We start from the raw sequence: 17046 nt of genomic DNA on the forward strand, positions 1-17046 counted from the left end.
GAAAACGTTTTTTTCCCACTTTTTTTTACTACTTTTAACCTTTAGTCAAATAAGGATATGCCAGGTTAATGTCAAGACTTCAGAATAAAAGAACCACAACTCTTGCTACATGCTCTTATAATCTTAAACATGAATCTCTTAAGAAATAATTCAGAAACTCTGCAAAATTGCAGTTCAATGCCTCGAAATGGTTATTTGTAATTTCTTAAAGCATAGCCTGTACTTTTAGTCAACAGACTGTCGAAAAGTAATGTTTTGATCTGTAGAAGGGTTGGTTGGTTTGTTGTATAACGCCGCACTCAGCAATATTCCAGCTATATGACGGCGATCTGTAAATAATCGAGTCTGGACCAGACAATCCAGTGATAAATATCATGAGCATCGATCCACGCAAATGACACGATAAATGAACAATTTTTGTCTTCATGTCATTATTGTTGACATCAAATGTACTTGTAGTACAAAATTACCGGGAAATAACAAATTTCAAATGATATATGGATCTAGTTTTGCAAAGCGAAATCAGTAACAACTCAACATCACAATAAAATCATTGATGAATAAACCATGGCCTGCAAAATACAGCTGTTGAAATGAGCCAAGCCTGGATATTCCAGTCTGAATACAATGTGAAACATTAAACATGGATGTTGTCGATGTGGAAATACCTAACGGGACAAGGGACTGCAACAGCGCTACCAGCATTTGATCAACATAGCCAAATAATGGTGATTTTGAGTGGCCGACAAATCTGTGCCACATTACGACAAACTTTGCTGATTTTTGTGGCCTGTGATTACGGTATGTCTATTTCATCACATATGTGCAACAGTTGTTGCTCTAACACAGTGATAGGTATAATAAGTACTCAAGCAGTAATCTTTTGATGGTCTATCTATAGTCCTAGAAAATATTCCCATGTGAAGTGAAGCAGCCCCAAAATCAGAAGCGGTTATCGCTCATTAACCAGTTCAAATGTAGTAACATTAAGCAATAAATTTAACTCATCATTTAATGGCAAGGTAAAATGAGTAACTAGTGTATGCATAAAAATTTGTTGTCTTAAGTGGGAGAAATGTTTCTTGGGTCAGTCATTGTATGGTAGGCCTAGGGCCTAGTCAGGTACGGTTTCTGAACACGCTGAAGGTGTCTCACACATCTGCCCACCACATCCCAGCAATCTTGGCAACTGTGTGGTAGCCAAAACACTCACATCAGGATCTAGTAATGGTATAAGTTAATAAAATACATATAAATTAATATTATTGTTTAAATGCCAATCAGACACTGACGGATTTCCTTACCTTTAACATTGACAAAGAGAATTTTGAATTAGCCGTATTATATCAACAATTATTGGGCAAATAACAGATCTAGCTCTAAGATTTAAACAGTGTATGAAATTATGGGTGGAGTAATTTATCTAGCCAAAATACATTTTTGGTGAACATGAATAATCTACATCGAAGGGGAAGTATAATTTATGTTCAATGTGCATTAACTTCTTAATTTGAGTGAGTGAGTATGGTTTTACGCCGCTTTTAGCAATATTCCAGCAATATCACGGAGGTGGACACCAGAAATGGGCTTCACACATTGTACCCATGTCGGGAATCGAACCCAGGTCTTCAGTGTGACGAGCGAATCTTAATTTGAATTACATTCCCTGGAAACAAGCATTGATTAAAACACTTCACAGTTTCTCTTCTCTGACTCCTGTCAGCCATGTTTAGTTTGTTTGTTTGTTGTTTAACGCCCCACTCAGCAATATTCCAGCTATATGACAACGGTCTGTAAATAATCGAGTCTGGACCACACAATCCAGTGATTGACATCATGAGTATCGATCCGCGCAATTGGGATCGATGACATGCATCAACCAAGTCAGCGAGTCTGACCACTCCATCCCGTTAGCCGCCTTTTACGACAAGCATAGTCGCCTTTTACGGCAAGCATGGGTTGCAGAAGACCTATTCTACCCCGGAATCTTCACGGGTCCAGGCATGTTTTGTGTGCTGTGGAGACAGTATGTGTTGTTGTAGTTCCTCAGAATTTAAGGGATATGACCGGATGTGTTTTGGGTTGCCGGTGCTGTCAGTTCCAATATCGGCTGTGTGGCAATTCCAATGAGAACTGCTATTGGAAAGACTTCCGCCCCTCCAAAAGTTATATAGGTATGAAATGCCAATCAATCGTTTTAATTATGTATATTTTTTTAGGGGGGATACGGGCTGAAGTCTTCCCCTGCTGTTACGACAATAGTTACTGCATTTATACCTCATTTGTCCCACTTGGTAGCTATACACACGATATTGCTTACATAATTCTGATAAGGCTTCTCTTCATTCAAATAGATAGGAGGGCCTGAGGTTGTGAATCTCAAGTTGCCAACAATCTGTGATCCAGCATTCAGTGCTATGATTATCGTAGTATTATAAAACAAATTGGTCTACCTATTTTTCAAAATGGTGTTTTAACAGGCTTAATAAAAAAACGAACATCTCTTACCATGCTTACTTTATGTTCCATGTTATAATCAGGATTTGTTACATGAGAATTTCAAACATCGGATAGTGATGTGTGTCTGATTTGGATGGTTTGTTGTTTAACCAACAGAAATATCCCAGCTATATGACGGCGGTCTGTAAATAATCGAGTCTGGACCAGACAATCCAGTCATTAATATCATGAGCATTGACCGCAATTGGGATCGATGACATGCATCAACCAAGTCAGCAAGCCTGACCACCCGATCCTGTTAGTCACCTCTTAAGACAAGCATAGACGCCTTTTACAGCAAGCATGGGTTGCTGAAGACCTATTCTACCCCGGGTGTCCGAAAGCAACCATAGGCCTACTTGCTCACATAAACCTTTCAATGTTACGTTTTGTTTATTGTGTTATCTTTTTGCTTGCATGCTCATGTTAAGTACTTAAGTACCGATGAGCATGGTAAGACAAATCATTACATACAGGTCTCTGCACGTACAAACTGACCAGTTCATCACGATATCATGGTTACCGTATTCGACATAATAAGTGCCCACGGCTAATCCCAATTAGCACCCTTCCGACTGATCAATGTACACAATTTGTGTACATTTATTTGTGTATAATACGCACTCGTGTTTCATATGCACCCTTAATTACGGGCAATTAAATTCTGGAAAAATATATCTGTCGTGTATAATACGCACAGACTTTTCTTTTGTATCCTTTCAGGCTGTCAGCAGAAACCATAAAATTTACGATCTTTCGACTCTTTCACCAAAATTATATTCTAAGCCACCTATTTCTAATTTTGAGAGCGCCCTGAGCGCTTATTACGTCGAATACGGCAAGTACAATTCTGTACAGGTAACCAATAAGACCAGTGCCACAAACTCAATAGTCACAGGTATCAACAACTGCTCACAGGTATTGGTTTTTTTATATCATAAATTAGGTAAGTCAGAAGTGCTCTATCCATTTCAGCTTTTTCAGAAAATTCTCCCGATTCAACCAAATAAGGTCACTGACTTTTCAAGGTTTTTTTTTTCAAAAATAGTCAAAACATCTCAGCTCCAAATTTAAAGGTCCTAATTAATGATTCCTGGTATTTGTACAGTGGTCTTTGACAAACCCTGTAGTATGAGGGTGCTTCATAGTAGACCAGCAATGTTCTTGATGTTGAGAGAGTTTGGTTTAACATGTTAAACACAGCTTTGAACAGTATTGCAGTTTTATTACAGCCTTACAGCTTATGTGGGAGGAGAGCACGGAGGGATGCAGGTCTCATGATGTTTACATCTTTGGTGAAACCCAAGAGTAAGCGTATGGTGCTGACAAACCTAGAAACATAATCGGGGCCAATTGGGATTCGAATCCACAATCATAGGTTTCTGGCACGTCCATGGCACAGAATTGCAGCACTTAGAAAACTGTGCCACCACTGCACCCTCTATATGTTAGAAAGACGGGAGGTGAGGTGAAATGGGGTTTAACGTCGCGTCCAAGATTATTGCACTTATATAGCGAAGTGCATGCACGTGTATATGTGTGTGGCTGCTTGTACTAGTCCGGACTGATGCCGATTTATAGTGCTATAACACTGAGATACCATGCCACGGTTTAACGTGAATACCCCACTCAGACACAGTATACTGACTCCGAGCCGACCAGTCCTTGCTTTAGCCCCTAATGCCGAGCGCCAGGCAGGGTAACAAGTACCATCTTTTAACGTCTTTTGGTATGACGCGGCTGGGGATCAAATCCCGGACCTTCCGCTCTCCTGGCGGACGCTCTACCATTTGACCATGGCGGTGAATTAAAGACAGGAGGAACAAGGAATGTCCATAAATATCCCACCAACCATGACACTGACAGGGAACAATAAGGTTAATTGGATGAATTTATTTTTAACAAATTAACATGTCAATAAAAATTATCCAGATCACAAACATACATTATGTTCATTCACTGCTTTTCTGTTGCAATGGAATTAGGTTATAACGTGAAGCCAAAGTATTCTAATATTTCAGAGAATTTCTTTCAGTTGGACAAATAAAACCAGAATAAGTCTTCAGATAAATCTTACCTCTGGTGGTAGGGCTCCTAGATGCGCCATCATCAACCCTCGGATTCACGGTCTTTACAGAGAACAAGTTAACTCACAATAATTCAAGAATGACTCGGCGAGTTTTCAGAGAAAGGAAGACAACAACCACCTAGCCAAAAAGTACAAATAGACGTATGGATAGATATATATTTATTTTAAATAGTTATCCTAACGATGAATTAAAACCAGAATGTGCAATTTGTCCCGCCATCATCTCAGGTTTTGAGATAATACCCTAACAAGAACTGAATTTGGTAAAACATGTGCAACTCAACCACACAACATGGCGACCTCCATAAACACCGAACAACATCCGGTGATCACGTGGTCCGCAAGCGTCTTTACAGGGGGCGGGAAATTCAAATTCTTCTCTGTCACGTCATATACTGTATATTCAAGTATGCTTGGTTTGAGATCAGCATATATTTTTAAATGTCTAGGTGGTAAATACATGTGTGCATATGTTTTTTGTTGTTGCTGACTACATCACCAGCTGCTGGGCTGACGATCAGCATGGAACCACCATGAGACCCCGCACAACAACCTGGAAGGATGGTAGATCATGGTACGGGAGATTGAAGAGGGTGAGCAGAGCAGAGCAGAGCAGAGCAGAGCAGAGCAGAGCAGAGCAGAGCAGAGCAGAATTTATTTCGTATAGTGTGGCCATGAGGCCAATAGTACTACAGATGGTTGGATAATATTTGACATATTGTGACAGAGCACTTCAGTTAATATTATAATTTGGAATTTCTAAGTTTTCTAACATTTTATCTAAATAAAGAGCTAGCTGAAATGAAATGTTGTCGTCATTTGTTGTGAGTAACAATTCAAACTTGTGCAGGGTAGGATATTGCTAATAATAAGGTGAAAGGTAAGCCACATCCCAACATCTTCGAGATGATGATGTTTGGCTGACGAGCGAACAATGAACCAATGAAGATGGGTCAGAACAGTGCTGGTCAGCGTCTCCCCACATTAAGACAGAATACTAGGACTTAAGGGAGAACTTGGCACCTTGAAACACAGACTTGGGGAGATAACTGTGTTGGATTACTTAGATAGAGCACTCCTGTAAAATAAAGTTACTAATAAGTTAATAAATCCTCCTGACTCCAATTCATTTATTTACCGATTTAAGCATCACCCAGGCGCTAGCAAAACACTTGTTGTCCATTGTCTGAAACCAGTGGACCTAAAACACATTCACCTGCACCCCAGCCAGTTTGTTTTTACACCCACCAGACGGCCCAGTTCATGGGAGCTGTAACCTTTGTCAGATGCCCCAGGGGCGATCGGGTAGCCTAGTTGTTAAAGCTTTCGCTTTTTGTTGTTCATTGTCTGAAACCAGTGGACCTAAAACACATTCACCTGCAACCTAGCCAGTTTGTTTTTACACCCACCAGACGGTCCAGTTCATGGGAGCTGTAACCCTTGTCAGATGCCCCATTTGCGATCGGGTGGCCTAGTGATTAAAGCTTTCGCTCGTCACGACGAAGACCCGGGTTCGATTCCCGACATGGGTACAATGTGTGAAGCCCATTTCTGGTGTCCCCCGCCGTGATATTGCTGGAATATTGCTAAAAGCGGCGTAAAACCATACTCGCTCCGATACCCCGGTTGTTAGACAGTGGAGTAGCGATGGCTTGTCAAAACATGAGATTTACCTGTTGTTGTAATTGACCAGTCCTAATATGATTATCCATCCTCATGTATAATTAAGATCAAATAAATAAAGATGTTTGAAGTTAATGATTGATCTACTCAGATACAATAGGATTATATATTGTTTTATTTTCGACCCGTATAATTTAATTTATTAACTATTTCATCACGAAAGTTCTCACTTCAGCTTCTTACAAGAATACTGCGTTTTCTCAAATTTCCAGGTTTTTACTAAATATCATCAGAGTTATATGAATTTGTCATAAACATGGCAGGTTTGCAGAAAGTTGACATTGTTACATCGCAGAGTGGCACCTCCCACGTACACCTTCATCTCTACAGCAAGAACAAGATTGGGCGACTCTCCCCAAAGTTGCAATATTGACACATGCTTACGAATTGGAGTTACACAAATATTTGTTTTGGCATAATTATTGTAACCTATGTTAATTAACGTTTATAAAAAAAATACTTTCTTGCGAAATTTGTATGATATTAATTCATACAAAAAGCGAAGAACATAAGAAATCAACATCAGATGTCTTTACCATGTAAATCTTAAGCCCTGTTTATACGGCCAAATGTTACTCACATAAGCATATTTACTCCAGGAGTATATTTGCTTATAAGTAAATATACTTTTGCACGACCTCTTGAGGTGAAGTAATAACTCTGGGCCCGGGATCATGAAAGTGGTCTTAGCTCAAATGTTGCTAAGCACGAATTTTGTCTCAAGTTTTTAAGATTTTGCTTAGCTAAGATTCGGTTTAAGACTGGATCTTGAAACGGTCTCAGCAAAATCTTAGCTAAGTCTAAGTCTAAGACCGTCGTCATAGGGACACGCGCACGTAATATCGCACTACTGTAATCATTGGATACCGAGGTTATTTTTCTGACGCACATTATCCTAAAATCGGAAAAGAGAAGGTTGTGCGAGAATTGCGCTCATCCGGGACTGGATCTACCTCTGGCTATAAAATTACGCAGTGATGTAGAATATTAAATTTCCTATCTGATGGTGTAAATTTAACTGTAAACATTAAACCGGTTTGAAAAAAAGTTAGTTTCATGATCCCGGGCCCTGGAGTATATTTACTTACGTAAGCAAATGCGTTTACACGACCACTTTTACTTATGTGAGTATATATACTTACGTACGTATATTTACTTATATAAGTAAACGTGGTCGTGTAAACGGGGCTTTAGTTTGAATAAACCTCATAACTGATTCTGCATGCTGTAATGTGCATTCTGGTTATTTAAAGTTTGCTTGTGTATAGTGGTAGATTATGGTGAATGGCGATTTGCTGTGCAGAGTTGCATCCCTTGATTGTGGGTTCGAATCCCGGTTCGCCCCGATTATGTTTCTAGGTTTGTCAGCACCATACCCGTGCCCGTGGGTTTCACCGAGGTGGTAAACGTATAAGACCAACATCACTTCGCCGTGATATAACTGGAATACTTTTAAAAGCGGCGTTAAACACAACTGACTCACTCCAAGGTGAATGCGTCACAAATTTTATAATATACATATTTCTAAATTGTTTTGTGTTATAAAATAAATAGAAAACATGTGTTTAAGGTAAAACAAACTGTGAATAATAACTTACAACTTGAGAAGCAGAATCAACATAAAAAAATGAATGTGCTTTTTATTGATTTAATGTATCCTATTGTTAGCGCTGAAGCACAGTTGTGAAAATTGTTTTCATAAAACATGTTTTTCCCAGTGACGCCATTTTCTTTGGAAAGACCCGATCGATTATGAGATTACATGTTCACTAAAGATGCATCATTAAGACATTTATAGACATTTGGTTTACTCCAGCAACCGGTTTTCAAATGCTAAATTATTTAACCTGATGTTTTGTTTGTTTGTTGTTTAACGCCACACTCAGCAATATCCCAGCTTTATGACGGCGGTCTGTAAATAATCGAGTCTGGACCAGACAATCCAGTGATTGACATCATGAGCATCGACCCACGCAATTGGGATACGGTGACATGCATCAACCAAGTCAGCAAGCCTGACCACCCGATCCCGTTAGTTGCCTCTTACGACAAGCATAGTCGCCTTTTACGGCAAGCATGGGTTAAGAAGACCTATTCTACCCCGGATCCTCACGGGTCACAAGCTACCATGTGCTTGCCCAACACCTATTCTTACCCCACTTGTCAGTACCTTAAAATAACCTCATGAGAATATTAGGACTTGCGAAATAAATGAAAAGACTGTCATGCTGTGTGCGGCGCTAAACAAACAAACAAACCAACCAACCGATCGTTGAAAGTGCGCAACGCTTCAAACACTGGGAACCCGTTTTAACCCAGTCAGAGTAATCCACTCCGGCAGAAGTTTGGGGGACAGTTTCTCCTGTCGTTTTTTATTGTCTGTTTTACGCTATTTCCTTCTTCAAACTTGATTGCGGTCAAGCGTTTGTGATTAAGTGACCCCTAAAGTATCATCATTTATTCATGTTAATTGTCCACGATTATACATGGCCCTGTACATTGCCACGTGGACTGACATACCAGGGTTTATATTTTGGTTTGAGTTGCTTAAAACCCCTAAAGTATTAAAGTCAGCAAAGTTGCTGGGTTGAGTTGACTCCAGTGTGTCGAATGAATGCACCTGTTTACGTTTTGAAAAATAACTGAGCTCCTAAGAAAATAAATTGCAGATCTCAAACCAAAAGCCCCTCCTCCTCCCTCCTGAAAATATAAGTTGTATCTCCCTGAATGATATGTACAACTTGTTTCCACGCATATATTTAAGAGGAACGGATAAAAAATACGCGACCCGTCAAATATACCACTTCTTTACCTTAATGTATCCAGTACAGGAGTTAAGTGTAATAAACTGTATCTATATGGTCAACATCATTATAGTCACATCTCAGTTCTCGCTTACGCTAATGCACGAGATTGGTATGTGGCGATATTGTTGCTTTATAATAAACTGACCGCCTAGTGGTAGAGCTTCCGCCCGGAGAGCGGAATCGAAGCGGCCGCGTCATACCAAAATACGTTAAAAGATGGTACTTTTTGATACCCTGTCCGGCGCTCGGGTTTAAGGGGCTAGAGCAAGGACTGGTCGGCCTTGAGTCAGTATACTGTGTCTGAGTGGGGTATTCATGTTAAACAGTGGCATGTTATCTCAGCACTATAAATCGGCATCAGTCCGGACTAGTACAAGCAGACACACACACACACACACACACACACGTACATGCACGTCGCTATGTAAGTGCAATAATCTTGGACGCGACGTTAAACCCCTTTTCACCTCACCTTATAATAAACATGTTTGTCGGAAATACTTACCGCGCTAATGCACGAGATTGGTAAGTGGCTATCTTGTTTCTTTATAATAAACATGTTTGTCGGAAATACTTGACGCGCTAATGTTTTATCTAAGAAGAGTCTCATTTGTTTTTAGTTGTAAATAATTTCAGCTGATCAAAGCCGTATAGAGATATCTATATTCGTATTGGAGCTGATCGATCTGTGACACAGTGCAGAGACAAACTTCGCTCTAATGATCTTGAATACGTGTTTCACACTTTGAATGGTCATTTAATTAAACATACCGTGCATTCTGTCAGGAAAGCATCTTAACATCGCTTTGTAGACAAGCTGCTTGTATATAACGCACTGAAGTGTACGTTGGAAGCAGAATAGTATATCATGAATGCCATCCCTAGATCCAATAGAAGAGCGTAATCTGTGTCCACATATCGAGTCGCCTATATCTATGTTGAAACTGGTCGTTATAGCAACACCCCACCAGCAGAAACAACATACGTTTTCTCTGAAGATGAATTGCAGGTGTGATAAACTGTCCTTTATATATCGAATTTAGGTAGTATCTGTTTAAAATATATGTCGAATGCAGGGATGTTTTTTGCGTGTTACAGATGCAGAGAAAGTGTTTTATATGAAATGTGTGCAAACCTTGTAATCTGATATGTCTTGATTTCCTTAACCATACCTTATATCGTAGGTGTTTTTACCCAAAAAATATCTTCAGGTTGTTTATCTTGCATGTCTTTTATTATTGATCGTTTTAGAAGTCTCTCGTAACGCCACGTGGAGTGGTTCAGTTTTGTTTATCAAATCTTATCTTACTTTTTTTGGCTTGGATCATATCTGAGGTGACAGTACACTAAATTGTCTGTCTGGCTGTATGTACAACCTATATACAAGCATATATATATATACAGGAAGGTATCTACCACACGATCGGTCAATTATATAATTGATATACAGTAAACCACGGTTATAACGAACTCAAAGGGACCACTTATTTTAGTTCGTTATAACCGTAGTTCGTTATAAGCATATATACAGCATATATACAACAAATGGCCGGGACTAAAAAATAAGTTCGTTATATCAGTCAGTTCGTTATAAGCGTGTTCGTTATAACCGTAGTTTACTGTATATATATATCGGTCAAATATCTATCTATCTATCTATCTATCTATCTATCTATCTATCTATCTATCTATCTATCTATCTATCTATATATATATACTACTTCTTACCCTTAATGCATCCTGCACATGCAGTAGGAGTCAAATATATGTGTTTTTTTAATCTTTGACAATTTAAGCTGATCGATCTGCGATGCCGTGTTTTATCAAATAATTGTTGAAATTATATGACTGCAACGTTTCTATGACTTGATTTCTTTACAAACCGCCCAGGAAGGCAGTTCTAATCCCACATCAGTCGTTATGTCATCCACGACGACTAAAGAAATTACAACTCATTTGATACTATAAATAACTATATAAATAAAATAACATGTTATTTTTGAATGACCCCATCGGCTTCTACCACACGATGCACGAAATATATAGCTCCATAATGTCTTGCGCAAACATTCGTTATTTCATCTACAGAACCTGATGCTTTCTGTAAATGACGGCTATCAAACAACGATCAAAGGTCTCGAGGCCCTCCGGGACAAGCACATGGTAGCTTGTGACCCGTGAGGATCCGGGGTAGAATAGGTCTTCAGCAACCCATGCATGCTTGCCGTAAAAGGTGACTATGCTTGTAGTAAGAGGCGACTAACAGGGTCGGGTGGTCAGGCTCGCTGACTTGGTTGATGCATGTAATCGTATCCCAATTTCGTGGATCGATGCTCAGGATGTCAATCACTGGATTGTCTTGTCCAGACTCCATTATTTACAGACCGCCGTCATAAAGCTTGAATATGTCTGAGTGCGGCGTTAAGCAACAAACAAACAAAGCATATCAAACGGACCAACTTGACCACGGGAACTGAAGTTCTTTGACGGAACTGGTTGAACACCTACCTCTTTGGTTGTCCCCCTCTTCTTCTGGAACTGGGTACGTGATGACTTCAAAGATGTTGAGTGCTTCGTGGGCCATGTTGGCATACTTCCTGTTACTCTTATTCATCATCTTGTCTCGATCACCATGACCTGTAGCAATGTGGGCACGCTCTTGATGACATCACTGATTTCTTCAACTGAAACAAATTGGATGAACCTACCTAAACTAACTCGACCCGCGAAGATCCGGGACAGAATAGGTCTTCAGCGACCCATGCTTGCCGTAAAAGGTGCCTATGCTTGTCGTAAGAGGCAACTAACGGGATCGGGTGGTCAGGCTCGCTGACTTGGTTGATGCAGGTCATCGTATCCCAATTATGTGGATCGATGCTCATGATGTCAATCACTGGATTGTCTGGTCCAGACTCGATTATTTTTCAGACCGCCGTCATATAGCAGGGATATTGCTGAGTGCGGCGTTAAACAAGAAACAAACAAACAAACAAATCACTCATCTCAATCATATAGTCCATATCAGTGTAGTTTACAATGGACCACTTTCTCATCATTAATTGTTATGTTGTTCCATTTCAATAAGTATGTCTAAAATATGAGGCAATTTTTAATACATAATAACTGATTATACGTTTTAACTGTAACAGGGCGGTCGGGTAGCCTAGTGGTTAAAGCGTTAGCTCGTCACGCCGAAGCCCTGGGTTCGATTCCCGACATGGGTACAATGTGTGAAGCCCATTTCTGGTGTCCCCCGCTGTGATATTGCTGGAATATTGCTAAAAGCGGCGTAACACCATACTCACTCACTAACTGTAACATATATATATACAGCACCAGGCTTTTGTTGGGACTGACCCATTACCAATAAAGGGGTGTATATGTGTGGACGAACGACCACACATCACCGTTTCTGTAGTCAAATTAAGGGACTGTATGTGAAAGTGGATCAAGTATTTCATCTCTTATAGACACGAGTGTTAACAAAACATGCCCATAGATAGATAGATAGATAGATCTATTGTTTATCGGCATTTTTAAAAAAATACTCCCAGAGTTTAAAAAAATGATTAACTGCGCTGATTGTCCGAATTCATCGTTAGTTGGTTTGTTGGTTGTTTTACGCCGCACTCAGCAATATTCCAGCTGTATGAGCAATATTCCAGCTATATGACGGCGGTCTGTAAACAATCGAGTCTGGAAAAGACAATCCAGTGGTTAATATCATGATCATCGATCCACGCAATTGGGATACGACGACATGCATCAACCAAGTCAGCGAGCCTGAACACCCGATCCCGTTAGTCGCCTTTTACGACAAGCATGCATAGTCATCTTTTACGGCAAGCATGGGTTGCTGAAGACCTATTCTACCCCCGATCTTCACGGGTGAAATCATCCTTAGATAGACAGCTCTATTGATTGCTTGTGGCTGTTCGAAATTCTTCCCTCGGTAAGATGGACATTTGCCAAGGCGTAGTAAACATCATATCCATTTGCCGTTCACGCGATGACATACATTTTTGGACGTGTATCCGTCTATTAAAACACCAAAACAATGAAAGGTAAAACGAAACCAACCCAATGGTTTCAGAACAACGCCATTCATGATGCAGCTGGTTCTCGTGCAACGACTGCCAGAGCTGTGTCACGTTGCCAGCACTGTGCTCGCTATGTGGGCGATCGCACTGGCGTTGGTTTTATAACTAGACATCGTGTGTATAAGCGTGTTTCTTCGGCATTCCCTGGTCGCACTATTTACCACTTTGAAATTTGATATGAAGTTTATTCAGGGACAAGCCGACCTTCATGTAGGTTACGGAAATATACGAGTGTTAACAAATGACGCAAACGTATGTCTTCCTATGCACCATGCTAAATAGGTGGGATCGAGATACTGTCACTCGGAGTATTTTAAATCCAACAGAATAGACTTAAATCCATAAGTTAAGAAAATAGAATCTTGTTACCATTGAGCTGATATAGAGTTGATCGCTTGTGTGCTTGCTTGATTATGAAGTTTGTTTACAGAATATATAGATTGAGTTGATTGATTTATTGATTGTACACGCACCTTTGTTTACAGAATATAGGGTTCGTGTACATTCGGAATGGCACCGCCAACGGATATCGGCCCAGAATAGAACCAATATTGGACAGTGCTGACAATCTGTAGTGGTCCGGAATGGACACACACACACACACACACACACACACACACACACACACACACACACACATGCATGCACGTCGCTGTATAAGTGCAATAATCTTGGACGCGATGTTAAACTCCATTTCACCTCACCAATTGCTGAAAATTTAAAGCAATTTGATTCGCCGTTTGAGTTCCACTTCGTAGAGCCTGGTTTCGGATTAACCGATCCTGTACTCTTGTCGTTGACTTAGGACCCCCTGAACGAGTCGATCGTCAACTTTGGGGGTTTGTTGGTACCTTTCCATTGTCTGCTAATCACAGACTGTGAAATAATGAACGTATTAGTCACTGCACGCCGATTTGTGCCAGTTTCCAGGATACCATTAGCCCGCAGACGCCCAGCATGTTGCAGACGCCGCATCGATAGTTCCTACACACCAGGAGGCACTGGTGGAGGCTTTCGCTCGGTCAGATACCATAGAAATTCCACTCGTTTCGTAAAAATGGTATCTGACGAGAATGAGTGTAGTCTTCTGTATCTCTGCCATTGAGGCTGTGCATTTTCATAATAATAACACTAGTTATTACTGTTGACAAACTGGGTTGTACGCTTTTATCGACTATATTGTAGATATATTTGATAACGGACACTCGGATTAGATTCTGTATAAGCCAACACATCTGCGTAATTCAGATACACAATATTCTGACGTGTCGACGTATACACGATAGACGACCACTATGTCGTTCATAAAAAATCAAACTTCGGGCTTTCCTCTATCATTAAACTGACACGCCGCGATATAACTGGAATATTGTTAAAAGCAGCGTTAAACACAACTCACTCACTACATAAAAAATGTTTCTTCAAGCATCCTAGAAACTGGTGCAATGTTCACTACTGAATTAGCAATTTTAACAGCCTTGGTTGATATCAAACTACAAAGAAAAATATATGTAAATCATTCATTAGCCTTTCACATTCTTTATCTTGCCTTCAGGCACTTTATAGTTGAAGTGCGTCCTATGGTAATCCGTTAATTCTACAGATTTTAAAACTATATATGCCGATACCACATGTTATATCTAGGATTACACTTTCTTAGTACATTACACATTCTAGTACTATTTTGGGTTGAGTTCCCATCCGGGATTTGGACCTACACTTTCAGTGTAATGAATCTAATCGTGAAGATCCGGGTTAGAACAGGTCTTCAGCAACCCATGCTTGTCGTAAAAGGCGACCAACAGGATCGGGTGGTCAGGCTCGCTGACTTGGTTGATACATCTCATCGTCTCCCAATTGCGTGGATCGATGCTCATGAGATCAGTCAATTGATTGTCTGGTCCAGACTCCATTATTTACAGACTGCTGTCATATAGCTGGAATATTGCTGAGTGCAGCGTTAAACAACAAACATGAAGAAGAAGAAGAATCACCAGCACACGAAGTACTAGAATGTGTTGCAAACTAAGAAAGGTAATCCAAAATATATGAACACGATTGGCGGTCGATCACTTTCTAAAAGACATTGTTTATTCCAGCATATACCGGGGGCATGGGTGGCCCAGTCGTCTAAGGCGCCGCGATTCGCTGTGCAGAGTTGCGTCCCTTGGGCACGCCAGAAACCTATGATTGTGGGTTCGAATCCCGGTTCGTCCCAATTATGTTTCTAGGTTTGTCAGCACCATACCCGTGCTCATGGGTTTCACCGAAGTGGTAAACGTGTGAACCATGCATCACTTCGGGCTTTCCTCTCACATTAAGCTGACACGCCGTGATATGACTGGAATACTGTTAAAAGCGGCGTTAAACCCAACTCACTCACTCCAGCATATACCATCTTTCAACTGGCGAGTGTCATGTCGTCTTTTGTTTGTTAAGTTGCATGTTAAGTTAGCACTCCAGGGGATTCCGAAGGTACATCTAACTCAGCTCTGACAATCAAGTATCCACTCTTATACACTATATTCGGGATCTTATTCAACACAAGGTGGGAATAAACTTTCTGCAGTTACCCAATACAGGCCCGCCGACTTGGGCTGTCAGTCCAGTCATTGTGCGGCGATGTAGTATGCTGGCCACATTTTACCCAGGAATATCTGCTAAAATCTGACAAGACTGAACCTAGTATACCTAAGTACACGCCCTTGCATAAAATGTTGACACGCATACTTTGTTTGAGTGCTTGGACTCTACAATCGCAAGGGATTCGTATTAAAAATGCGGCAAGTCACCTGATGAATGAGTAAGCATATACTTCAAAACGTTGTGTTCCTCATAATAAAGAAGTTGACATCCATAAATTCTTTTCCTTATATGTATCACTGCTTTGAGTGGCATTTAGAAGATGGAATGGTAACTAAGACAAAATTGTTATGGATGAGCAACTTCTTTATCATTGTAATAAAGAAATTGCTCATCCATAACAATTTTGTCTTCCTTATATGTATCACTTCTAAACGCCATTCAAAGACTTGAAGTTTACATATGTTTAAAAGAAATATTTAAAAGAAATTGGACTGTATAATAACCCGTGAATATGTGTTAAAATGTATTGTTCTTGTAGTTGTCAAGAGATTTTGACTTTTACCCGCAGGATTTGACTATTTTGCATGAACCTGTATGTAATATTTACCGCGTTGTGTGTTACTGTGTGTATGCATATTTTCCTTTCTTCACAGAATGGCTGACATATTGCCGATGACAAAAAATAATACTTTGTAGTTTTGAAATGCAGGTGAATTCATCAGTATATATCATCCGCCATCTTTTCACCCAAGCACTCCAATCCATGTCTCCCACTTCAAGCTGATACCGGTAAATAATGCTGAAACACTGTTCAAAGTGGCGTCAAAACAGTCTCCCATATTCTTATTGGGTGAATAATCACATTGTATGTGTTACTAAGTAATACTTGATTGGTTTAATATTTAAAGTGTATGTATTACTAAGTAATAATACTTAATTGGCTGAATAATCATATCATATGTGTTACTAAGTAATACTTAATTGGTTGAATAATCATATTGTATATGTGTTACTAAGTAATACTCAATTGGCTGAATAATCATATTGTATGTGTGACTGAGTAATACTTAATTGGTTGAATAATTATATGGTATGTGTAACTAAGTAAGACTTAACTGGCTGAATAATCATATTGTATGTGTTACTATTAAGTAAGACTTCATTGGTTGAATAATCATATTGTATATGTACCGTGTTACTAAGTAATACTCAGTTGGACGAATAATCATATTGTATGTGTTGCTACATAATACTTCACTGGTTGATTCGAGGGTAGGATTTG

The 17046-nt window shown here is 39.8% G+C and overlaps 1 protein-coding gene across 1 annotated transcript in view; it reads right to left on the bottom strand.

Annotated features, from left to right (window-relative positions):
* Window positions 1-4888, bottom strand: part of LOC139474371 (cleavage stimulation factor subunit 3-like) — a 57601-nt gene extending 52713 nt beyond the window's left edge. Inside the window, exon 1 of the mRNA XM_071257357.1 lies at window positions 4577-4888. Within this exon, the coding sequence (XP_071113458.1) occupies window positions 4577-4609 (33 nt within the window). The 5' untranslated portion in view covers window positions 4610-4888. The remainder of the gene's footprint in view (window positions 1-4576) is intronic.
* Between the last annotated feature and the right edge of the window lie 12158 nt (window positions 4889-17046).

Source organism: Haliotis cracherodii, unplaced genomic scaffold (assembly GCF_022045235.1).
Source record: "Haliotis cracherodii isolate W230 unplaced genomic scaffold, xgHalCrac1.p SCAF_3, whole genome shotgun sequence".
NCBI classification, from domain to species: domain Eukaryota; kingdom Metazoa; phylum Mollusca; class Gastropoda; order Lepetellida; family Haliotidae; genus Haliotis; species Haliotis cracherodii.